Source organism: Seriola aureovittata, chromosome 9 (genome assembly GCF_021018895.1).
Source record: "Seriola aureovittata isolate HTS-2021-v1 ecotype China chromosome 9, ASM2101889v1, whole genome shotgun sequence".
Lineage (NCBI taxonomy): Eukaryota > Metazoa > Chordata > Actinopteri > Carangiformes > Carangidae > Seriola > Seriola aureovittata.
In genome coordinates this window covers 17,136,174-17,163,317 of record NC_079372.1, presented here as the reverse complement: position 1 = coordinate 17,163,317, position 27,144 = coordinate 17,136,174, and the positions used below count along the sequence as shown (strand labels likewise).

The following is a 27,144-nucleotide window of genomic DNA, read 5'->3' as shown; positions in this document are numbered from 1 at the left end:
TGATCTGTAATGTTATGTGTTATGATCACAAACAGGCTACATTGGCATTGAAAGCTAAATGTCTTCATATGTTGGCAGGCGTCATAGAAAGAACATATTTAATTCGCCAACATGCACAGTCGAGGATTCAAGAATGAGAGTCTTTAATGGAATCACTTGGCGGATGAACTTTAATATGAAACATACTCTCTCTCACCTTCCTTTGCCAGGGAATGGCAGGATTTCCATGCCAGTAGCATCATGGCTCGAGGGCGATGTCTGTCCAACAGTCGGTCCACCACTGTGGTCCAGATTGAAATGTCTCAGCAACTATTGGACAGATTGCCTTGAAATTCAGTACAGATATCTTCATCATCAGATCATTATGAAATTTGGTACAGACGTTCAATAACATCTCAGGATGAATTGTAATAACTCTGGAGATCCTCTGACTTTTCTGAAGCTGTTCGATCGTCCGATAATTGAAGTGGTTCTGATCAAGTGTACTGGCACCTTAAAGGAGCTATTTGTAAGTTTTGCTATTGCTACCTAGCAACCGTTAGTATTAACAGCTGTTTTCTTATCAGTGCAGAGGAAACATTGCACAGAGGATATATTATAACCTCTTGTATTATGAACACAACAAGTTTTTGTCAAGTGAAAATCACCACCACCCATTCCCTGCAAGAAACCACATTCATCTGCAAAGAAAACGTACAAATAGCCCCTTAAAGTCATGTTAAGTTCTTTTACTGTAATGTAATACAGGTGTGGTGAATACCATTATCTCCCATCTCGCTGCTAGTCACTTGTAATGATAGTGATCTACAAATTTATGTTCCTTTTTCTCTTTTAACCTGCTGTTTGTCGCCATTGAGGATAAAAAGTTCATAAAATTCATCATGACACCAGTTCTGCTCTTTTTTGCATGTGTTGTTGACTCTAGAAATATATCGAGACCTGGCGCTGTGACAGCGGTTTTAGATGTATTTTTCTAGCTTCTCTGTAATTTCTCATGAACAACAAAGTTTAGATTGGCCATGACCAATACTGAGGCCTTGAACCACAGGCATTCACTACAAACACACACCCAACACAGGAAGGAACACTGACCGGTTAGGGTTAAATATAGACCCCCAACATCCAGAGTAAAATACAACATAGTAGTAGGAGAATACAAATACTTCACACACTCCTCCGTGTTAGAAAAAAGGTGAATTCCTATGTAAAGCCCGGGCTCAGGGGGTGGCTGTCGTAGACTAGATTCCTGCGGCTTGAAAACAATGATCTGTCCCAAACTCTGAGCAGGATTTGAGGAATGCTTGTTGTGTAGCAGGCACACAGATGAAAGCTGATCGAGGGAAAAAGGGAAAGACATAAACCATTTCCTCCCTCAGTAAGTCTCCAAAACCCACCAACAAATCCGTACACCGCCCTTAAAAGAAACACCTCACAGCAAACTATTCACCAAATATTTTCTTTTCTTACACAAAGAAATGTAGAGCTTGACATTCAGCCAAGTTTTGAAAAAGTTTTTTAGGACTAAGCAGCATCGGCTGACAGAGAGACTTTTATCGAACTCATCGGCACAATAAATGTGCACACGTGCTTGTTTGTGTCTCTCTCCGTCTCACCCGCTGTTCCCACTGCTTTCTCGCTCTTTCGCTCCTTCAACAGCTGCACCTTATCAGGCTTTGGCTTAGTGCTGTCTTACACAATCCTTCGTCAAGCTACACAGCCCCTTTTTCTAGCCTCCTCCTCCCCTCATTTCCTCTCGGCCCAGGCTCCCACTCTATCCACGTCTTTCTCATTTACCACCAAGCACGATCCAAGTCCTTCCACTTCCTCTAGACTCTAAATTCTGTGTTCCAGACAGGCTAGACAAAAACACACCTGGCATCCCCTGTAATATTTCATGCAAGATGAAGCACCTTGCATTAGGGTGTCGACTGTGGTCGTTTGGTGCGAGGAAAACTTGGTACCATATTGCAAAAGTGTCATATTGTCAAATCAGCTCTAAAATGATTTCCCTATTTTCCCATATATTCTTCTTTTCTATCCACTGCGACTTTGTTCCCCCCTCTCTCTTCATCTCCATCTTTCTTCCAACATGGCCCTCCCCCACTTTTCTCACCGACTCAACCCCTCATTCCAATCCCAAGCACCGGCTTCCTGTCTCTCATGGTCCCTCAATATTTTGTTAGTCTCACACATGACCCCCCTATTACCTTTTTCACCTCACTGCTTCGCTCCTGACTTTTTAATCCATCTCTCCTCCTCTTCGGCTCCCTCATCTTTTCCCTTCACTCTGCCACAATCCAAAAGAAAAGGGAGTCGAAATTCCACAAACAATCAAACCCCCCAGCCCCCCAATTCCATCAGGCCTCCTTTTTTTTTCTGTACCATGAGCCGGAAATGCCTGGGTTATGAGCAAAAGGAATAGACCGCATTACTGCACGTGTTGTTTGGCGGGGTTATTACTGCGTACGTCATGATTCGCAGCCACGTTCTGCACTGATTGGCAGGGAAATACTGCACAGCCTTCATACCTGCATGTCAATCTAACACATATGGAAGTGAGTAAGAGACTGAGGCAGCAGACAGAAATAAAGCTCGGTGCATTAGCAGTCTGAGGCTGGGGAATATTATGGGCTAACAATTTAAAACAGGCAATTCAAAAAAGGAATTCACCTATATGGGCATACGAAGAGTATAATCATGTACAGACAGGGTTCGCAAAGAATGCAAGATTTATATCGTCATGTAAGAAAATCTTTTCTTGTTTTAATTATAGAGGATCAGCTCAGACTGCTGTATAGTTTAGTTTCTGTGATGCTCTGTGCACGTTTTAATTTCAAACACTGCATCTTCATCAGCAAGCTTATATTATCAGTATTAATGACTGTTTGAAGGTGATATGAAATATAACAATTCTCCAGAAACTCATTAGCTGCAGAAAAGTTATATCAAAAACACTAAAATAAGGAAAAATATGCCTAATAAAGCAGCAGAACCTGGTGTTAACTGTCCCATTTCTCTTATTTCACCACTAGATGTTGCTACTACCACACTAGTCACCCTCCATAGCAGTGTTAATGCAGATGTTAATCAAGGCACATCTGTGTTTGTGTGTGCGTGTGTGAGGTATACGATAAGTGGATACCACACAAAGCTCACAATGATGTAGGGACTTTACAACAGTGATTTCCAACCAGGTGTACTTGTACCACAGGGGCTACTTCTGCAGTTAGGAGGGGGTACTATAGAGACATAGAGACATTATTATAGTATTATGGATGGAAATAAACACACATTAATTCAAATTGGTGAGTTAATGATCATTACACATTGCACAGGACATGCCTCCCACTGATCCCAGTCTTATTACGACTTATCACACCAGGTGTTATCATTAAGTTAAGTTAGTAGGTGAGCAGAGAAACGAAAAGGTAATGGATAATATTTGAAATATCCGGCCTCTGCCAAGTGGTAGCAGCACAAATACAAACCTGACTGACTTAAAAATAGAAAAACAGAGATCAAGCTTTGAAAAAATATTGCAAGAATATTTACTTTTGTTTCTATGTTCACTATGAAACTAATTCTGTAGTTATTTTTATCACAATTATTAACGTTATTTATTGTAAACTATCAAAATTACTATAATGTTGGATAGCATAAAACACTGAAAAGGTGTCACAAGTGCTCAAATAAATACTTAATCTAACAAAGTTCTCTCTGGATTGTGCTGAGGTTTTTGTAAGAATATTATAGTGATTGATTCAGCCAATCCGGATCGAGTATCCTCACGCTCCCCTCCAGAAACCGGCCAATCACGGGCTGAGGTTCCAGTAATAGTACTCCTCACACGCTCTTAGTTACATGTAGCTCCGCCCCCCAGCCCCACTAAAGGAGGGTGGACCGGAGCAAAGAAAACAAGTTATCTCATAGTCGCAAACCATGTTATTGATGGCCTTCCTGAGAATGAGGGGCAGCTCCTGAACCTGGGGATATGATTAGCGGGAAAATGAGCAAGGTAAGTCTGCTAGTCTGGGAAGAAAGTTTTGTGAGGGTTTGGACTGATTTTGCGTTAGTTTCGCTTCATGTATTTACTTAATAATCAATGTTTGGAGTCTGTGTGGAATTTGGATGGATGTAGGATGTGATGCTGACTTTTCATGTGTTGCGCACTTTGTGAATTTCACTGTCTTCTATTTAGACGCCATAACTTTAAAATGATGAAAATGATGACGTTTCGCCTGTGTGAGCAGTCCACTGTGTCAGAGCCTTAATGTTTGACCACACTACAGTCTGTTTACTTACAGTGTTGGTACCAGATATTTTTTGGAGGCGGCTCACCGAGGTTACTGTAAATCTGTGCTGCTCATTAAGGGCTTTACCATACCCGGCCGTATGTTTAGATACAGTTTCACTGCGTTAAAACCACATATATGTACTTTTTATTACCGTTTTTTCAGTAGGCTATATATGCTAATTTAGACTTGCAATTATAAGGAAAAGTTGTATGGACTTCTAGTGACTTGTTGCTGTTCTCTGAGAAGCGTCGCACTTCATTAAACTGACATTAAATGGTCTGAATAGGGTCATATGATACATCGAGCAGCCCCCCCACCATCCCCATTGTTACTGCGTCAGCGCCAGTCACTTAGTATTAATGTCCTGATAGAGCTGTTTTTTAATGTGCAAGCGTTTCCCTGCAAATGATGAGGTGACAGGTGCTTTTATTTTAAATAAAAAAGCAATCAGTCTTAAAGCATTTGATGAGTTTGAGTCAGTACATTGTGGGGCTGAACTAGGAATAATATCTCCTCTTTATTTCTCCAGTAACTTTCCTTGCGTTTTTATATTTACAGCTGGGAAGCTGTAAATCTAAATAGGCCAATGCCAAGGGCAAGAGCTGAAGAGGCAATTTGGATCAGCTGCCACTGATTCCTCTTACTCATCACTCATAAATGGACCAATCTGTGGTGTGATGCAGACCTAAAGTTTGTGTTTCCTGTCTGATGCACTGAGTTTAAGTGGAATTTGGTCGAAAATTTGTGCCTTGTTGAAGAAAAAGTAGGTTTAAATTAAACAATTTGTTCCTTTTGTCAGATTGTGATGACAGGCTAGGGTTGTGTTTGTGTGTGTGTGTGTGTATGTGTGTGTGTGTGTGTGTGTGTGTTGCACAGTTATCTGAAGGACACATTAAAAGCATAAGCTGACTAAAAGTCTGCTGTGAACAGAAATCTGCGTGTGTGTGTGCATGTGGACACTGATTGATGACTGTTGCGTGGTTCATACGTCGGCCAATTAGTGTTGGCTCCATATCATGATCCCACCTTGTCAGAGTTCCTATCCCCCCTCTGCAACATGAGGAAAACAGCTATGGATTAGGAACAAGATAAGATTGTCCACTCTCCTACAGCCTTTCCTTTACCGATAACAGAGTGGTAATTAGCAATTTTTCTCCTATGTGAACCATATTTAATGCAGATAAGCGTTTATCTGCCTGCATTTTCCTCAGATTGGATTGAAAAAAATCTGACTTTCTGGGAAAACTTGGCCAGGAAATTCAAATAAGTAACACACCTCCTCCTCCTCCAATAAAAAACACTGTTGCCTTTGAGCAAGGCACTTATATAGTGACCAGCAAATACAATCCTATGGTTGTGTTCAGTGTACAGCAGGTATTCTATATTTGTAATTATTGGGTGTAACTGCGAAGTTTGATGGTGCCGAAATGGCAACGTGATTGCTTGTGTTTATTTGGGAGACCCCCTGTTTGCTGCCAAGTCAAGAAGCTGAAACAGAGGCTGGTTCACATTCCCTTGTGCCAGATGCAGTTACACTGAGCTCAGATCTACAGTAGCAGCTATTCACTCTTACCTGGAAAATCCTGCAGCATTAAAAGGGGATGGATGGAAATGATTCCCTCCTGCTCCAGCAGGCGCAGCAGCAGGTTTCATAGGCATGTGTTTGAGGCTGCGGTCAGATCAGATCTGGTCTTAATGTGCTTAAACATCACTTAATTGTCACCTCTGGATGATGTCATCCACTCACTGAGGCCACTTCACAGAGCATGGGTAACGTTTTGAGGCAAAACAGATGGTGCATTTTGCCAGTAAATATGAACAACTGCAGCAGGGGGTGTTGGTAGCGCTCCTGGAGCAATAAGGCCATTCTGTGTGTGTGTGTGTTGTGTGTGTGTGTGTGTGTGTGTGTGTGTGTGTGTGTGTGTGTGTGTTTGTGTGTTTGCAGCAGTAGTCCAAGGGAACAGGAAGTGTAACATGGCGGCAAGCTGACCTCACCTCAGGAACAGGCAGTCTCTGTTCCCTCCACTGCCTGTCCCACCCTTTGGACGCACACGTGCACTTACATAGAAATGAACAAGACACATTTATTAACACACACACCGGCCTAGATGCCAACAAATGATGCAGGAACCCAGATACAAGCCCATGTCAAACGCTTTCAATGCAGGGTGGGATTCAAGTGCACAAGAAGTCACAAACACACCATTGAATGACTGTGTGTGTTGTGGTGCATTAGCAGATAACACCAACACACTGAGATTAACAGCCATTCCATAAATGAACAGTTTCGTCTTGCTGTCCATTTCTGATGCACATTAAACGTTCCTGTCACAAAAAGGAGACTCAGGTCATTTCCACTGAACCCAAAGGTCAAGGCTGTAAATTTCCTTTTAAGGACCTGAGAATGTCTCCCCTGGTTGCAGAAGACTAAGTAGGTGACTGTCAATGGGAAAACCTGCTCTGCATTCACAACATTTGCCCACCAGATGCGATTTGACCTCAGAAACAGTTTTCTTCTGTTCATAAAGCTGTAACAATTCATCGATTAGTCAGTTAAAAAGGTAAAATGTCAAGTATTCATTGACTTTAGCTTCTTAACTTAGACGATTTGCATCTTTTCATTGTCTTATGTGAGAGTAAACTTGATATCTTAGTTAGAAACAATAACCAGTGTGAAGTCATCGTCCCGTTAGCGACGGAGTTAACGATCTTGTTAGTTATCAGTTGGGGATGGAGCGGCTTTCCCCCGTTCAATATCTCTTTGTGAATGGAAATTATATACCGTCCTAGGAACAAATACCAGGGGGGAGTAACCAGCCAAGTAGACCTACAGCAGAAATAGAAAGAACTGGGGCTGAACGATATGCAGTATATATATTGTGATTAATTTGGCACATATTACAATTGCCATATGTATCACAATTTCAGTTTTTATTTGATCACCCAGAAAACAGTGAGCCAATCAGAAGAGAGGCTCCTCCGCTGACTGAGCTGTTGTTATTAGGAAGAGATGTGAAACTACATTTAGATGATTTTTTTAGTCCTTACAACTACAGATATATTTTCAAATAAAACACAGGAGTAACCGGGTGTAAAATATGGGACAGTTGCTAGCTGCAGCCATAATTCATTAAATGTGAAAGAGCTAACCATGCCAGGGATGGAATGAGGAAAGACTGAATGGTCGACTTCATGCAGCTGGATTTAGGGTTATGAGAATAGACTGTGAAACACCTGCCACTTTTGGCAGTGTAGAACTGACACACAGCCGAGCGGTTGTGCTTGGCCTGTAAAATAATGATCCAAAGGGCTGAAGACAAAGTCCCATTATAAGTGATGGTCACCGAGGTTTCTAATCAGTGAGAGGACTTTCCCCTCAGGGGTCCTTTCGATAAGTGCCCTCACCGACCATCTGCAGCTGAAGCTGAGGTCAGTGTCCAGTCTTGCAGTCAGTACTGAACCACTCCCACACAATGCCCATCATTGTCTAAATATCAAGACTATATTTAGAAAGAAACAAGAGGGCGGGGGCCAGAGAGTTTCCAGGGCCGTGTGTGCATGCACGAATGGCTCTCTGTTTCTGGGTATTTGTTTTTACATTTGTATGCATAAATCTCTGCCTATGTGCATCTCGTGTGTGTGTGTGTGTGTGTGTGTGTGTGTGTGTGTGTGTGTGTGTGTGTGTGTGTGTGTGTGTGCGCGTCCAACCCCTCCCTCACTCAATCCAGCTACTGTTCTGTGACGACTGGCAGACGTGCAGGGAGGAAGGGGAAGGATCTCTGGTTAGAAAGCATCTCTTTGACTCCAGAAACCTGTGGCTCCTTTTTCTGCCAGAAAGCTAAAAATATGAGAAAAAGGACTTCTTGTGCGTAGCAGATGTTGTCGCGGAGGTGGGGTCTGTCCTGGCACACGAGGGGTGGGGGTGGGGGGGGGGGGGGGGGGGGGGGGGCACAGGGACGGGAAGAGGAAAGGGGAAGGCTGTCTGTTTCCACTGACTGTCTGCAGGGATACACATCTGCACGTGAGTGAGTGCGTGAGTTTTTCTTCCTGAGGTCTCAGGTAGCTGTTTACAACTCGTGTCACTAATGTGGAAATTCAGGGAGGTCCTGTACACATGTACTGTATGTCTGTGAAGGTTTGTGCATCAGTTTTTGTCAGTGATGGCAGATGGATCTAGTCTGGTTAACCTGTGTGTGCATCAACAGTCTGAGTGAAAACATTGATTTGTGCATTTCTACTAAATGCACAAACCGATTTGTTCAGATTTTGAATGTTACACTCTGTTTTTGTCTCAGGCAAGCAGAAATGTAAGTTTCTTTATTAGTGTACTGTATACTGAAGAACACATGTACCAGAGGAAGATGTTTTTTATCCATTACAGCGGTGACAGTAATTACTATCCTGGGGACTGGGCTCAGCATCACAGGTTGTTTTTAGTGCTCGTACACTAAGACTCTACCAGCTGTTTTCTGCTTCCTCTGTTGTAATCCTCCTCCAAGTTGTAAACCTCCTTCACTGTGGTTTCTTCTGCTGGACTCCCAAGTTGAGTTGAGTTTCAATAGACTTGGTTCCTAACTCACTTTGCACAGTATTTTTTTCCTTGATTGAGCTGTGAATACATTGGTACTTGATGTGATAATTTCCCCGTGATACAGGACTCATGCTCTGTAGTTTCCAGGCTGCTGAACTGACATTTACATTTACATTTAGTCGTTTGGTAGACGCGTTTATCCAAAGCAACTTACAAGTGATGGACAACGCTAAAGCTTCAGTGCAGTAGGAGACCTTGGAGTAAGTATTAAGTGCTAAGTCTATTCAATAAGTGCTAGAACATGAGGTAAAGAAGTGCTAGTTAGGCACTGAAGGTGGTTGGAGAGGAGGTACTCTCAGGATATATTGTATGAGTCTATGAGAGATTCTTGAGCATAGAGAGGGACGTCCCTGCTCTGATAGCATTCAGTAGCTTGTTCCACCATTGGGGAACCACAAACAAGAACAGTCTGGACTGAGGTTGCCTTGTGTTCAGGGATGGCAGACGACATTCCTTGGAGGAACGCAGTGGCAGAGAAGGAGCATGAGCCTGTATGATTGAGTTCAAGATGGTGCAGACCCAGAAGTTTCTCTGAAGGCAGCATTAGTGACTTGAATTTGATTGGGGCAGCCATGGGATAGCCAGCGTCAGTCAGTTAGTACCTGTGTCTGTACTAAGAATCGTTCTGTAGTGAACTTTGTGTCTTAATTGCCTAGTTCTTTGTGAAAAATAATTAACCAAACAAAATGTAGCTCCATCTCTGTGTTTACTGTCAATCTCACCTGTTGCCTCTGCCCTGCGTGGCTCTCCCACAGCAGCATGTTGGCTGCTCTCCTCCTCTCTCTCTTCATTAGCTGCAGTTCTCCTATGACCCTCTCTTGCTGCTTCAGCTGCCACAGCAGCCCTGGTTGAAGCCTGGAAATATTCAAAACAAATTAATCGGATAGCTAATGGCACCGGTCGGACTGTTTAAGTGCATATACATCAACGTATGGGAAACACTGTGCTTCTATCATTACCTTAATTAGCAGCTTGCAAAGTCATGTTGTTGATGTAGCATAATTGCTAATGCAACTTACCTTTCAGCACAATGAGCAAAAACGATTTTTTGGGATTTTCCGTAACAATTTTTTTAAAGATAAGGCAAAGAGGTGGATGCACATTTATCGTAACATAAACCTTATTTATGTATCTGAACAGCTAGCCACGGAGTTCATTTTTGGCTAGTATTTTACTTGTCCAATGGAGAGGCGTTGTCTTTGAATCCTTTATCTTTCTTTAGCTCATCTTTTTCCATTGTGCTAATGTTTGTGAACTAATATTCACTTGTATTTCACTTTCCTTTGTCTCTCCTTCTGGTTTCATAATGTGCATTCTAGTGACAGCTGTCAAATACAGCATGCTTTTTCTGCAGAGATCAAACCTGCAACCTTTTAGAAAAACCAGTCGTCACGCTAAATGCTTAGCTAACATATTGCATTGCTATTGACAAAGAAAAGTAGTCCACCTATTATTGACTATTTTCAGCATTTTATGCCCTCATTGGATAGCCAAGTAGAGAGGTGAAAGGAAATGAGGAGAGAGAGAGAGAGATTGGGTTTTACATGCCACAGGGGCTGTGAACTGGGGACGTTGTGGTTCACGGTAGGCGCCTTAACCCCCGGGCCACCATTGTCTATTTTTTATGGTCACTGAGTCAGTGACGATTTACCCTCTAGCTCCCTCACATGAACCAATGTGCAGCAGCTTATATCTGTGTCAAATATGAGACCTTGCACAGCATGCAGTAGCGGAGCCGCGTATCACTGTCTGACCATGATTGCCTGTGGTTGGACCATGTAGTGGTCTTGATTGTGTCTGAAACAGAAGGAATGCTGCCAACCTCTCCTCTGTGTGTTTATCTCTGAGCCCACAACACCGCTGTGGTTTAGCTAACAGTGACTGGCTGCTTTTTTAAACTCACCGTGGGCCCCGTGTGTATATTCATATATGCTTGGTACACACACACACACACATATTTAGGTTATTGCACAAGTACATAGATGAGAATGAGGGCATTCTGTAGAAGAAGAAGTTTGTGAGATGAAGTTTGGTGCACTTTTGTAACAGTGTCAAAGTCTGTATCTCACATACTTTGGCAGTAGGCTTGTCAAGGCACAGCTAATGAGCAAGGAATAAATGACGTAGTTAAACTGGTCATGAGACGGAGGAGCATTTGTTATGTTTGGGGTTCAGGAAAGGGTGTAGAAAGAGAGCCAAATCATGGAGTCATAAAAACAGGATCAGAATAAGATAAGATAACATGAAATTTTAATGAAGCCTGTGTGGACTTGTGTGGTTTGTTACTGTGAGAAAAGTATAAATGAGAATGGGCCAAGTCATACTGAGTCAAACATCCTAACACAAAAGTAATGACTCCACAGTTTTAGAGATCGACGTCAATCTCCCTGAACGCACCATATTACATAACAGGCTTCAGCCCCTGAGCCACCCACCCAGTCCATCTCCACCATCCAGGGTGCTGTGGTCATAGTACACTTGTACTGGAGCAGGCCAGCAGCCGCTGAACACAGCTGGCAGAGGGTGATGCCAGGCAGGCAGCTGTCCAAACACTGTCCAGTCCCTAGAGCAGAGTCAGAGCAGTGGGATAATGGAAAAAGAGTGCAAACAGCCGCTTTTCTTTGTTACCAAGGAGGGAAAGCACACACGGAGGAAACAAAAAACCCTTTATGTTCATGTATCAGTTTAATTATCCAAAGCTATGGAAACGTGGATGTTGAGTAGCTATAGCTACATGTGCTTTCTTACAAATCGCTGTTCTTTCATGGTGATGATGTTGATGTTGAGTGTGTGTTTGCTTCCATACTCTCATACTACCCACACCCTCCAAATAGTGAACAGAGAAACAGCTTAATCCTATTCTTTTGACTGGTAACCTGCCACTTTCCAGAATATCTGTGCTGCCTCTCAACATGACATGTACATACTTTTGTTTGTTCACATGCCAACCCCCCCCCCCCCCCCCCCCCACACACACACACACACACACACTTTTTTGTCTTATTCCCCCATTATGTAGCCATGCATGAAAACATGCTAAGCAATCCCCCTTACTTAGCCCGTGGTCGTTAGTGTTCTCATGTTCAAAGCCTCCTTGGAGTCACGTCAGGCCCAGTCATCTGTGGATCTGATCCCATGTTGGGAAACAAAGAGGCACTGGGTGGGAACAGCCACCACACGAACTAACACACACACACACACACACACACACACACACACACACACACACACACACTGATGTACACACCAACACGCACACAGAGAGTGACATGAGAGAGAAAAGTGGCTGATTTCTTTTTACTTTCCACTTCTCTCACTCTCTTTTAAGAATTAGTCCAACACATTTGCTCTTCTTAACTTTCCAAACTTTCACAAACACACACTTAAACACACACACACACACACACACACACACTAAGGATTATAATGGGCTATGGGCGGGAACCACAAGGATTATTACTGGAAGACGGTTACACAACCAGAACAGAGGTTCAAGAGGCAAAGGGAGTAGAAAATGGATGTTGCCCATAGTGGTGCACATACATTCATACAGTCGTACTCATTCACACACACTCATTCACACGGCTGCACAACCTGGTGTGTCGTACGTACAGGTTAAAGCTGACAGTTCCAAGCACCTGTCGTTGTCACTAACTCACAAGCCATTTCTTAGTTTTCTTCTCTCTTTTTATTGGGGAAGCCCAGTTTCTTTGTCTGTCTTGTTTTCAAGGCATCAGATGAAGATGGTTGACAGGCCATTTAACATCTGCCAAGTGAAACTTATGGTTGAAGGTCAAACGAGGATTCTCACAGTGTTTCTGAGAGTTGTCAGCTCCCCTGCCAGACTGCATTGCCACATCTGGTCCTGTATCTGGTTGCTAACTGAGTGTTAATCTAATTTCTCTGTGTGTTTGTGTTTGTGTGTGAGCAGACGGGGAAGGGAGAGCCCCACGTCTTCAAGGAAAAGACCTTCAAGAAGAAGCGGCAGTGCAGCGTGTGTCGTCAGAACGTCGACCACGTGGGCTCCTTCTGCAGAGGTAAATGATCATGCTGAGGTCATTTGTTCCTCTGGGCGGTCCGGAGGAATATACCAAATGATGCAGCGGCAAATCCTAGCTCTTCCAAACAACTTGATGACTAAGCAAAGAGCACTAGTAGCACATAGGATACATTGACACAGGATACAGGACTTGGAATAGAACATGTGGTATGGAGTTTAACTGCAGTAATTCAGCAGGATGATATGAAGATTTTTACTTGGGTTGCGCTGTTAAACTTAAAATACAATAAAAGCAAATGGAGATTATACAGTAGATGGCAGATTGATTGTATTACAACTATATGCATGTCATAAATAATTAAACAATGCAGCTATGATGGGACTAATTTAGTCTCCTTTCTTTCCTCCTCCTTCCCTACTCTAATTCCTCTAAGTATGCAAGACAGCCACCCACAGGAAGTGCGAGGCCAAGGTAAGAATCAACCTCAACCCATCACTAGTGATCTAGTCATTGACAGTATTGAAAGGGCTTCGAGATTTCACCAAAACTGGAGAATTTCAATACACTCAACTCTTAATTTTTGCATAACAATAGTGGATGTAAACACACAATTAATTAGCATTTTCTTTTTCTGGAAATTTAGTTCAAATTTGCATCACATTTGGATTGAAACCTGAGCGCTGGCAAATAAAATACATTCACATGGTCTTATCAAGTCCGTGACCTGAGGGATATCTCATGAAACAAGGTCAAAACACTCAAGTAATAATAAATGTCATATGAGAAACTGTAAACAATTTGGGGTTATGATAACATAAGACTGCCAACACATTACACATCTAATGGTAACTATGAGAATAAGACATTTATGGTTTCATCCCAATAAGAGCTGGATAAATATGAGAAACACAAAACAATGGAAGGTAATGCCACTTGCGAGACTTAAACAGATTAAAAGTGTAAATATGAATAATATAGATAAACGTAGTGGAAATAGTTGGCACTGAAACAATGTTATCTTGTCCCAATGAGGCTTTGAAAGCATTTTTGATAACTTAATATAAAGTAATTCAATCTGTAGATATATGAACCAAGTATTTGAAGTGAACAATGTGAATGTATCCTGCTCTGGAGCAGGTTAAATGTCAAGACCCCGCAAGCCTAAATGCTGACCCACTAAGCATCATGGGACAGGACCCTGGGAGAGAGCCATCCATGTTTGTACATATTGATCTGACTGCAGTGGACAATATGAATAACAGAAATGCTTTTCTGAGTTGTTTAATATACTGATATGCCAGTGAGGTGTGAAAAGCCACATGACGGTGGCTCTGTGAGGGCAGAAGTCTCGAGATCTCTGCTAATGTGAAGGCCGCTCAGTTGCATTCCTCAGAAAGAGCTCCAAGCCCTGCTCCAACCCCACACTGCTGCCTGTGAAAGGGTCATTGATGGAGGGATGGTATAATGAATAGACAGAGAGATGCAGAGGGGGAGAATGCCAGCCATGGCCAGAGTGACGAAGAGGGGGTAGAGGCTGAGGCAGGGAGCCTTGGCAGTCATCGGGCGAAGGAGAGAAAGCCAAGGGCGAAGGCATGTGGCATCCCTCCGTCCTCATGTCTTTTATCTGAGGAGTGGTGAGCCCTGAGGATGAGTTCAGAGATGAAAGGATGGCTTTGAAATGGTGTACGCAATAAAAAAGTGGAATCAGGCTTTTCAGGTCAACTTGTGATACGCACAGTGTTTATAAGTGGGTTTGTTTCTGCATGGAGATATTATTCTTTGTAAAATATAGAGCATGCTGTCTCATGTCTGTATGCTAAATGTGAAGCGACAGCTGGTTAGCTTAGTTTAGCATACACTAATACAGCTAGCTTGGCTCTGTCCAAAAGTAAAATCAAAACTTGTTTTTTTTATTCTTCAGTTTTTATACAAGATATAACTTGATTATTAATAAACTTTGGAGGAGCTGGTAAGCTAGTAGGTATTTTGTAACTTTGGACTGACCCAGGCTAGCTGCTCCCCCTTGTTTCCAGTTTTTAAGGTAAGCTACGGTGAGCTAGCTATAGCTCTGTTTTTAGCGTACAGATGTGAGAGTGGTATCAGTCCCCTTCTTCTGACTCTGGGCAAGAAAGTAAATAAGCATAATGCCCACAAATTTTGACTTAATTAATTGATTTAGTGTAGATATTTTTAATGGCACAAGATGACGAATCACAAAACAGACATGTTACCACAACATCTCGTGTTTCATTTGAAAATCCTAGAATTGACACAAGCAAGCTTATTGGGAAACAACAAATCATTTTACTAAAATGCTGGACCACATTTATTAACTGTTAAGATTGATTACAGAAAGGAGCAGGATGTTGTTTGACGGCCTCACTGTAAGTGGCTGATGTGTGGTTGTTGACTGGTGGTTAAATGGTGATATCCATCGCTACTGCCCAGGAAGGGAGAGGTCGGATAGGGCGGGGCGTGTTGTCTGTGCTGTTATCTACCCTTTTATGAAGAGGGTAGATCGGATGGCATCAATCTCTAATACTGTGAATGCTGTATACTCATGTAGTGACGATGGAGACATGGCCCATTTATAGATCTACATAACAGATCTCAGCTGTCTGCTTGCCTAGCCGATTAACTTTAGCCTTCCTTCCATATCTACTGTATATATGACCTGGTTTTCAAGGTGTTTCCTCACTTGCACTTGAACCACGTTTGGCAGGTATTACCATGAGCATATTCACAGTGTTTATGTGCAAACACACACATCTGGAGGTCGGCCCCGTGTCATCAGTAAGCCATCCTGTTCTCACCCGGCTTCTGTTTACATCACCACCCGGCTGGTATTGTAAGCTCGGTGACAAATTGTCTCGTTACTGCACCATCCGGTATCTTGTCAGTGTGTCTGCTCCAGTTTTCCGGAAACCTCCCCCCTATTTTATTATTAAGCTTCCTCCCCACAGAAAGTGATTGGTAGTAAGAGCTAGTCTATGTACAGTTCATGGTTTCTTTTTTTTCTTTTGGTTGTCCTCTGTCATTCTGTTCCCTACTCTTTGCCCACAAGGTCAACAGCCTCCAGCTGGCCCATCTCTGTTCTACTAAACACACACACACACACACACACACACACACACACACACACACACACACACACACACACAAACAGAGGGCCATAAAGAGTTTTATTCCAGCATGTTCCTCTCTCAGAGAACAGTTCCTCCTTATCTTTGATCCCAAGTGGAAAATTTAGTCCACAGGGAATTGGGGGGAGAGGGAGAGAGAGAGTGACTGGGGCCAAGGGGCAAAGAGATGGAGGGAAGGTTGGGGAAAGACACAGAAACAGGGAGGGGGGCAACAGTGGGAGGAGGAAGGATTAAAATTTGTGAAATGCAGCCCGTGACGAGTCGATCAGTCTGTCTGTCTAATTAGGCAAGAAGAGTCATTTCCGCTGGTGAGGGAAAAAAGAAACTGTCTCACTGTTTCACTGGCTGTCTGCTCAACTCGTAGACTAGTCACACAGGAAAACCCCACTGATATGAAATCACACAGGCTGGTTCACTGAATGACTGCTGGACAGACTGTACGGAGGTACAAATCTGATATGAAGCACTGAAGCAATAATGACTTCAAAAGTTGCTTTGTATTAATTGATAACAGCTACAAACTAATCTAGTTATCCAAATAATGCTGCAGACAGACTTTAGACCCTTAAGCTAGCATGACCGTTAGCTTTGCACACTGACAGGAGGAGCCCCTTCACTGCCCGAAACCAGACTTCTCAGTTCAGTTTTAAGCTAATAAACTTTAAACGATAATATGAGATGCTGAAAAGTTTTAACAGGAGATTCCAACATCTCTGTTTATCAGTTGTGTTTCATTTACGCCTGAAAACTGCCAAGCTACCAGTTAGCTAGCTTTCTGAAATTAACATCAGTGGCAAAGCAGAAAAAAGACCAATAGTGAATGTGAAGCCATCGCCATGCAGAGAACTTATTGACCAGACAATAATAAATGCTCCTTGTTGAAGTTACAGAATTAATGTTACTTATATTGTTTTTATTTATTTTGCAAGCTAAGATGTTGAAACACTGTTAGTTATTAGTTAGTAAAATCTCTGCTTGCCGGTTTTAAAAATTGCACTCTTTGAAATTGCTATTATATTATAAAAACGATAAATTGTTCAGCCTTAGACTTTGTACAGTATTATCTTCACTGTACTGGGTATAATGTGGTTTTCAATTTTGTAATTTAAATTCTGTTCAAATCCATAAACACATGATTTATGACTATTTGGATATCGTAGGATTGTAAGGTTACAAAACTAGCTTGAGCTTCCAGAGCTGAAACTTTTAACTTCTCATCTCAGGTCTGCAGTTGTTTACCAGTTACTCAGTGACTGACTGGCTGACTATTTGTGTGACTTGTCAGTTAACTGGCTGACTGATGAGTAAAGACTAAAATACCTAAACTTTAATACTGTCCAGTTCGTATTACTGAATGGTAAAGTCATCCTGCAGATGTTGCAGTACAGAGCTGTTTATCACAGTAACTACAAATCCCTGCTCTGTGCATCAGGATTCCTCGTTGTCTCTTGTCCCTGTCAGTCCTCTTATCTGCTCAACATGTCAAAAAACATTTCACATGAGACTGTGAACTGTTTGCACTGTCTGCTCGCCTTTACCAAAAGAGGATGTACAATGAAGTACAGATCGATAGAGCGGAAGTGGGGGAGGATGTCAGGGATGAGAGAAAGAGCAACATAACCCGCCTGATGTTTCTCTGACATAAAGGCCTTTCATCAGGACAGATGTGGTCAGAGTCTTGCTTCCCAGAGCCTCTTTATTTTTAGTAAAGCAAAGTACAGTAGGCAAGGCAGTGTGCAAACTACTTTACAGCCTTAGAGAGGGGGCAAGGAGCTTGTTCATCTGGAGGGAGTTCGGAGTAGAGTCGCTGCTCCTTCACATCAAAAGGAACTAGTGGTGGTTCAGGCATCTTCCTTTAGAGGTTCTCCTGGCACATCACGCTGGGAGGAAACCCCAGGATAGACCCAGAACTCGCTGGAGGGAGCTGGAAAGTGTTGCTGGAGAGAGGGATGTCTGGATTACCCTGCTTAGCCTACTGCCACTGTGACCTGACCCCAGATAAGCAAAAGAAAATGGATGGTTGATTGGATGTATTGTTACCAGCCGTAGGAACGTCAAAATATTGGCCGCTGGTGTGATCCCATCACATTAACTAAACTGACCCCTACATGCAAACCATGCTGCAGGAATGGGCCATAGGAAGATGGAATGATGGCGTAATGGCCGTAATGGCACCATAGTCCATGTTTTCTCAACATGCAGCTCAACATCACAGCTGACCCCGACACCCCCCTCACCCTGCAGACTTCCTGTCTAATGGAAACCTCTGCGTCAAATATCTGCCTGGTTGCAGTGATGTATATATAGGAATGTATCACTCATTGCTGTGAAAAACATCTCAGCCACAGCTTAGTTATTCAACCTTATAAAAAGGTGAAAAGGTATCAAAACATTCAGTCAGACAGTTCGCTGTAATCAACCCTCTTAATCATTTCAGTAGGTGGTTGAACACATCACAGAAATATAGTTTGCGGGGATCTCAGTGACATCAGTGGTGAGTAATCTCTGGTTAAAGCTTCATGGCCTTGAGCCCAGGCCTATGGTTTCCCTCCTGCAGGCCGAGCTCTCCACCAAATACTCATGTAATCAGTGTGAGTCATTCAGGATAACGGGATCCAACTGTATCGTTTTAACATTACCAGGACCATGACTGTCTCTTATGACTAAAGCAGTCGCCACTTTATCACAGACAGCTCTGGTAATTGCCGAGATAGGCTGGCGTGTTTTGAGTTTGAGCTGTGTGTGTGCTTGTGCTTATATGCATGTGTGTGTGTGTGTGTGTGTGTGTGTGTGTACGTGTGTGTGTGCTTGTGCTTATATGCGTGTGTGTGTGTGGTTGCATGCTTGCGCCCATGTGTGTACAGCGAGCGCAGGCTGAGCTTGGAAAGGAATAGGTGGGTGAGCGATGTTGATGAGAGTTAAAACCATAAGCATGACAGCTAACTTAGCCAAGTTGTGTGTGTGCGTGTGTGTGTGTGTGTGTGCATGCGTGTGTGTGTGTGTACCAGCAGGGGCATAAGCTGCACTAATTGGCCAGTGTATTTGTCCTGTCTTAGATCTAGAACAGGAAGGGACCGTTTGGATATCTCTGCTATGATGTTAAGTATTGACACCCACACTGGTGCATGAGGACATGAGTCACAGATTCTAGTGTTATCTACTGTCACTATTTGTACTGGCTTTTAATTTGATTTAATATCATGTTTTAAATTTAGTGTTCCTCAAACTGTCGAGTGACAACAAAGCCTTCTAGCAAATAGTGTATATTGGTTGTTTTCAATTTGATATCAACTCGTATATAAATTCAAATATTATTATTTGAATTTGTTGTTTTGCAGTGTTGCTGGACTTACAGCAATGTAAACGACCTTTTTGCGATCCTGCCGACTCACGTAGCTTCGCCAGTTTACAGTTTATTTTTTTTACGTTAGAAATGATCAGCGTGACATTTGACAGGAAATGTGGATGAAGGTTACAGTTAGCCTGCCCTGCGATTGTGCTAAATTAACTGTCAAACACGGATGATGGACAAGATCACGGACTGGTGGCTTAATGAAAAGGAAATCAAATGAAACCTTAACTCTCTCCCAGTGAATACTACTGAGGTAGTCAGCCTTACTGGTTTTCAGGATGTTTGGGGGCTGAGTTTTATTTTAATGACTCAGTGGTCCTACGTCTGAAAAAGTTGAAGAAACACTGATTCACACATTATGACAAATCCACAACAAAAACCCCCCAAAAAAATTATTGATATACAGCTGGAGGAAATGTGTGAAAATCCTGGAAGAAGTAATGCTTAAATCACAATGTTTTCGTCAACTCATCAACACTTTAACTCCCTGTAACTAATGATATTGATCTAAGGGAGTGCAACATCTGGCTCCACCAGATGTGTGCCTGTGACTAATGGGCTATTCTCGTCTTCTTGTCTTTTCATCTCTTTTATTTTGTGTCCCGTCAGTTCGTTAAATTCATCTCCTTAGGCCTCAACGAGATGATAAGCAGAAAAAAAAAGAATTGAAAACAACAGTAAAGGCTTTCACCATAGGGCCATATTGTTTGTGAGCTGTGGCGTGCTAAAAAGGAGATGGGCCCTAAAGCAAATTGTTGACAATACACAATGCCTGTCTGAGGAATGTGAATGCATTTTTGTGCAGATGGTAAAAACTGTTTAGGCTGAGAAGGGCTGCAAATATAGAAAAAGAGGGGGATGTTGTGCTTTTTGGAATCGTGTCGCAACGGATGAATGACTGAGATGTAGCTCGACCGCAGAGGGCACACAAGGGAGGGTAGGACTGAAGATCTGTAATAATGGTTTGTGTTTGTTGGTTCACAGGAGATTTTTTTTTTTTTTTCCATTGTTGATCTCTCCCGATCTCATCCCGGCCAATGTCTTCCTGCTTTGTTTATTTACCCGCGTGTATTTTCGTCCTGATTTGAGCTTTCGGTCCATGTTTGGCTTGAGGAGAAGGGTAAAAACAGACTGATGAGAACACCACTGTGTTGAACTATCAGTGTGTATGTGCATTCTGCTTTTCTGCATGTACCTAGAAAAACCTCTGTACAAGCAACATGTGTGCATCCCTGTTTTGTGTTTTCCATCTGCATAACTTTACGAATATATCATGTAGTCATAACTGTTGACCCCCGGCTCCATAGCAGGGATTTGCTTCCCACCCGGTCATTAAAGCTCCGCCACAGGGACCCATGTGACCTGTGATATGTTCGGCCTCCCTCTCAGCTGCTTGGATCGAGAACGAAACAGCTAGAGACAGAGACCCTTTTCTTTTCCTTTTGGGGTCAAAAGAAAGTGTGGGAACAAGAGGCAATCAGTAAGAGAGAAAAACGTGCTGAGCAGTGAGAAGAAATCAGATTAACACTTTGTTAGTTGGTCTCACACACAGAAAAGACCGAAAAGTGTGAAAGGGGGCTCCTAAGTATAGGGGATGGACATATTTCACCCATAGGTGTTGTTTTTGCTTAGTTATGGCCTTGAAGTGCCCTTGAGTAAAGCTAGGTGCTTTCTGGTTTTCTCATGAAGTCCACCTTGTCATGATTAAGAGGCATTAGACATGTGGGGTACATTTGAAGGATAGTTATACATCTAAGCCAAGTAACTCTCAAAACTGCCATAAAATGAGTCCTGCAGGTCTGTGCAAAGCAGAGACCATCTGCATTTTTTGACTGCCAGAAATACATAAAAAAAATTTAAGTTAGTCTAAACATTAAGTTTCTGTGAAGGTACATGGAGTTCACGAAAGATGGCGTAATAATAATAGCTTTGGATGCCTTGCTAGACAGGACTTAAAACACATATACTTAATTGCAAGAACGTGATAAGCTGTACAGTGGAAACCATTACAGAAATCCCCCCTAAACCCGCATATAACCCATATGACAAACAAGTTTCCAAATGATTTCTCTTTGGGCGATGTTCCAGTACAACAGCAGTCAGTGAGCATTTAAGAAAGTTGGATTTCTATCGTCTTATGAGAAATTGTTCCTCTAACCCCTCGAAGCAGGCTTTGAAACACTCAGTGTTATATGAGTGGCCAAGAGCAAAGGTAAAGGTCACCAAACCCCACTCCCGACACACTTCACTTTGAAATTAGTGTGAAAAAACATCCCCGTTAACGTCTTCTCTTCCTTTTCAGGATGGTTTTAATTGGCTCAGACGGTTTTTTACATACAGTCCTTCATCTATAGGGAATTTGAACTATGACAGAAAACAGGTGTAAGACATAAAGAGATACCATATTGCTCAAACTCTTGGCAAACACGAGGAACATTTGCCCCGAGGGTAATTAATCAGAACGGCTGCTTAGGGGGGTGGGGGGGTGTAACTGTCAAATTAGTGTTGCAGTAGCTGGTGAACATGCTTTGTCCTTTTATAATCTGATGTGTCTCTACTGCTTTGTCGAGTCAGTTGTCTGTAGCTGCTTCACAGATGCCGACATACCTGTTGCATCATCATTAGTCTTGTAATCAGAGAAGGAATTACCCTCTTGTTACTCTAAGACGTCACTGCGCTCCGTTCACTTCAAGGCGCCCCCCTTGCATTCTTGTCTAGCTCGCTCGCTGATGGTGATGATGAAAGCGCACAAGGTCACAGCCAGCATCGGCTTTCACTGCTGATTCGTTGCAGCTTTCATCAATGCTCTCTGATTGGCTCTCCCGAGGGAGCTTAAGGAATGGGGGGACTATTAAGCCTAAAGCTAACCATCAAAGGAAATGCTGCATAAGTGCTGCGTTCATATGTAATCAAGGAGCAGGATCTTGACCAGGGTCTCGACTGTTTGTAACAGTTTGCTTTGCTCACAGACATAGGAACTTTCACATCTTATGTTTTCTTTCTGCATGTGTCTTGCTCATTGGACAAAGCCTTTGTTACATAAGTAAAATGAGACCCATTGCGACTTCATTTCACACATAGAACTAATTTTTCTTTTTGCCGTTCAGGACCCTTGTAACACTTTTCAAACTGCAGAAAAACAATGAATACATTACTATAAATAGCAATAATTTTGCTTTTTTTTTGTCATATACTGAATCACTCTCACATACACAGTCACAGGCTCTCAAGAAGATTTCCCTCATGCTGCTACCTCACCCCCACTAGTTACTCCTCTGAGAGCCTGCAGCTCTGAGGCCATGCGTTGAGAGGGGAGAGTCGTGTATTATCCATTAGCTGTCCTGTTCTGCTTTGATGGATCAAAGAGCTTGTAAAGAGCTGGTGGAGCCGGGGCCGCTGCAGCAAAACAAAACAGACGGAGAGGAAGAGGACCGAGGGCTGGCAGACGGAGATGGAGGGAAGAGGGCAGGGAGAGGGGATGGAGGAGGTGGGGAGGGGAGATGGGAGAGAGGGTTACGGGGGTCAGGGCTATCTGAGCGTCGCCAGCTGGACCCACCTGAGAGGAGGCAGTGGAAGGGAAGGGAGGGGCAGCATTTTATGGAGAGTGAAGGAGAGGTTGAAATGTGCAGAGAAGAAGTAATATGCTTATTGATATTTGTCATTTGGATCATATTGATCATTTTGAAGTCATGCTTCTTCTCCTGAGCTTCTTCAGTGTTTATTTTGGTTTTTCTTTAGATCAGTTTAGACATGCAGCCAGCACTTGTATGCAGAGCAAGTCAGAACAAGCTAGCTAGTCGTGGGTCTTCAAGGATATTTGGTTACTGATGGACACGGGGGATCAATAATGTGACCTTCCTGGTTTTAAAACCAGTTTCATGGCCATGAAGACGTGAGAATAATAGTGGAGGTTCAGAGAATGAAAAGACTTCGAGAAAACTGGTTGGAAGTTGGAAAGGTGAGGGGAAGACAAACAGGAAGGGTTTTGTTAGAAACAGATTAGAGAAGAAAAGGAAAAGGGAAGAAAGAGGAAGGAAATATTGGGATCGAGAGAAGATCCCAGCGGGGGGGAGAGAGGATAAACAAAGAAAAATAATTCTGAGAAACAGGAGGATAGAAAAAGCACAAGTGTAGAAGGAAGTGAGCAAGGGTGAAAAATGGAGGGAACAAGTGGAGAAAGAGGGAAGAAATTAACTTATACATAGAGGGTAGGCAAGGGACGCAAGAGGGATGAAAGGAGAAAGAGAGAGATGGGTGGAGGTCTATTCGCAGGAAGTTTGTGCGTAAGTGTTGGCCCGAGGAGATGGAATCTTGGCTGGTGTGTTTGTTCTGGCTCGGGGGCCGTCCTCAGCAGGCCCCTCTACTGGGCACAGGGAGAGAGGGATGTAGAGGAATACATGGAGGAAAAGATTAGAAAAATGAATGGATCAATGACCAGTGTGAAAGCGTCAACCCAGGTAAAGCCCGATTCATGCTGCATTCAGCAACGGGTGCACAGTCAAACTTTGGTAACTGTAGTCATAACAACTGGAAATTTGAAACAAGGACTCCTTGAATCCTGGACTATTTCCAGGATTGGCAGAGTGAGGAGAAACTGGAGAAACTGGAACCAGTGGATGACTCCAGAAGGTTTTAATTTTTTTTTTTGTTAGAAGCCAGTCAATTTCTGCATTTTCCAGCAATACCATTTTCCAGCAATACCATCAGATTTCATAATGAGTTTTGAGGCATGTCTTTCACTGAACATTACGCACGTCAAGCCCCGCAAAGCAAGTTAGCTGACCTGATAATATCCAGAACTTGCCAAACCTCCTGATTTTTCAGTACTTTCCCATTTGACAGCCTCATTTTCCTTTACCTGTTACACAGCACATTCAGATAGCCTTATAAACTAAAGTAATGTGTACATATATGCATACATATTGCACTCCCCTAAGGCTGATGTACCACCTTTGGGAGATTTTGGACCAACATGTTAGACACCAAATGAGGAAATATCTTTTGAAGGAATGGGGTTGATTTGTTGAAGCTGAGAGAGAGTACAGTAGAAGAGAAAAAGGAGGCTTTTCCCTCTTGATTAGAGTCAAAGAGTAAAGAGAGGGAGAGAGGTATTTGACTGGGACAGGAAGGAAGTAATTGGTTGCCATGATAGTTGGGAATTCAGAGTTGTTCAGCAGAGTGACAGAATGGGGAATGGGATGTACAGTTCTGCTTGGGCCCCCAAATCAGATCCAGTCCTAAGCCCACAGGCCTGACTGAAAGCCACAATTTTATCAAGGCAGATGAGATTCATGTGTCGCTGTAGAGACAAATTCACTGTCTTTTTTAAACAAGGACAATACTTAGACAATGCATTGTTTCACATGCTGTGATTTAAGAAAAAATGAAACTGACCTACTACAGCCAGAGGGAAGTAAGAAAAATCAGAGCCTCACCCAGCCCAAACCTGTCTGGTCAGGAATTGGGTTCAGACAGCGAATGAAAAAGCAACCACAACACAGGATAAGATTTGAGATCCATTTCCCTGTGGAGATGGAAATAAACATTAATTCTCAGAGTGAGTCATACAGGAACACTGTCCAGTTAGTCACTTGATAGCCGATGTAGCCTGAACCTGTTTCCTGTGACTTTTGTCAAACACGACAAGTCTCGATTTAGCTCATTATCTGCTCCTCTGCCTTCCTGTTGATGTCTGTGGTTACGTATAAGAAATAGTCAGAGACTGAGCTTGATGCTTAAGAAAGAAGGAAAGAAAGAAAGATTAACACTAACTGTACAACACGCACACACACACGCACACACACACACACGCTGTGGTGGCACGCCCCCAGGTTCAGGGCCTGTGTAACTTCCCTTTTGTGCACAATGAGATATACACAAGTCCTTGCCCTTTTCCTGTATCCAAATAAACAATCCAAAAAGGGCTATGTAGCGGGAACACTGCCTTTTGTGAGTGTACACGTGTGTGTGTGTCTATGTTTTTGCGTGTATTACGTAAGCATAACTGTGGCCCTCGGCCCCCTTCATTAGGGCTGCTGCTCAGCTCCTGCTTCCTTTGGTCACAGTTCATTGACCTGTAGGCCCATAACAGACGTGAGAATCTGATGTGTCACTCTGTATGTGCATTTTTCTGTCTCAGTACTCCTCCAGCTGTGTAGCTGTGTATTTGACTTCATATTTGTACATACTTCACATTTTGTAAACATGCTGTCAAACATCAGTCTTACTCAGTGTTTACTTGGCACTTAAGTGTATGTAAGTAGTTTCGCAGACCCTGTTTATTCTCTATTCATCATCATTTGGCTCTTCATGTTGCTCCGTTTTCCTCCCTCTGTCTGGTCTCAACAATTTGTCTGATAGCGGCGACGTATCTTAATCTAGCAGTAGTTGACAAGATAGAGATACAAGGTTAAAATGTATTTTTTTTTTGGCAATAACACATTCCTGCGCAGCAATACAGAGGCACTTTCTGTTAATTGTTGATTAATGGCATAAAATTTCTTTATATATAATAATTATATTATGTTTTCTTCAGTTCAACATTTTTGGGAAATACCCCAAATTTGCTTTCTTGCTAAGGTCGATACCACTGTCATGTTTGTCCATTAAATACGATAGTCAGAAGACTGTTAGCTAAACGACAGGAAGTGAGGGAAGCAGCTAGCCTGGGCCTGTCCAAGGATTTAAAAAAAACAAAACACTTACCAACACCTCCAAAGACTGTTTAAATAGACTTATACAAAAATGTAAATGTAAAAAAAACAAGTTTTGGGACGTTTTCTCAGCCAGGGCAGCTAAGCTAGCACTCAAGCTAACAAAGAAAACAACTGGCTCCAGCTTCATACAGTATTAAACAGCTTTTATTAGTTTGTTATCAATCTTTTCATCTTACTCTTGACAAGAAGTGTATATCCCACAGTGTTAACCTCCTTTAAAGTGAACTTCAGATTCACTAGAAGCATTTGTTCTTAATCATCTCAGAGCTTTGACCCTACCCTGTGTGCTGAAGCAAAAAGGATGTTTGTATGTGCATCAGTCTTGTATTCAGATGTGGCTGTCTTTGTGTGTTCCAGGTGACCTCTGCATGCATCCCAGTACCCTCCAATGATCTGGTAAGTCCCCTGCATCCACCCATTTTCTTTTCCACAACAGCATTTCTGTATAGCGTACTCGTTTTCCCACTTTGTTCATCCATAGTTACGAGGTATGGCTTCCCAAAACCACCGTATGGTTTCCTCTGGTTGAATTCCTTTTGGGGAGCCAAGCCCTCAGCCCAGTTTGAGCTCAGTTCATTCCTGGAGCACTGCGGCACTCCAGTCCAGGATAAAAAAATAGTTGATGTTGCTATAGGAAGTAGTAATGTTTATCCATTAGAGAGTCTGTTTGTTTAATTAACTCTCCTTTCCTTCCTCTGTATCCCCTTCTCCCGCCTTTCTCCCCTCCTTCTTCTTCCCCCCCTCTCACCTCCTTTCAACCTCATCCCTTTGCCCCACTTCCTCTTACCGTCTTTCTCTTCTCACCCTCCTCTCCCCTCTTCTTCTTTATCTCGTCACCGCTCCTTCCTTACATCCAGCAGCGTAGAGGGACCGCTCCTTCTCGACACACCCAACACCTGGTGAGCACACTTGAACCTCCATCCTCTCTCTTTGTCCTCTTCCTCTCCCCTCTCCTCTGTCTTTCCCTCAGGGTCCCCAGCATAACGCTGTCTGTCTTGGAAATTTCCAAACCTGTCAGGGAAAACAGTCAGGGTTTGGGGCTTTTT

The 27,144-nt window shown here is 42.8% G+C and overlaps 1 protein-coding gene across 4 annotated transcripts in view; it reads left to right on the top strand.

The window, feature by feature from the left end:
• tns2a (tensin 2a) overlaps positions 1-27,144 on the top strand; it is a 65,295-nt gene that overhangs the window by 3,179 nt on the left and 34,972 nt on the right. For 2 of the 4 annotated variants that reach the window (XM_056384016.1, XM_056384013.1), the window contains exons 2-5: positions 12,818-12,923; positions 13,321-13,358; positions 26,456-26,494; positions 26,956-26,997. In XM_056384016.1, the coding sequence (XP_056239991.1) occupies positions 12,818-12,923; positions 13,321-13,358; positions 26,456-26,494; positions 26,956-26,997 (225 nt within the window). Of the gene's footprint in view, positions 1-3,908; positions 4,016-12,817; positions 12,924-13,320; positions 13,359-26,455; positions 26,495-26,955; positions 26,998-27,144 lie in introns of those variants that run through there. The other 2 variants (XM_056384017.1, XM_056384014.1) reach the window with 2 other exon arrangements.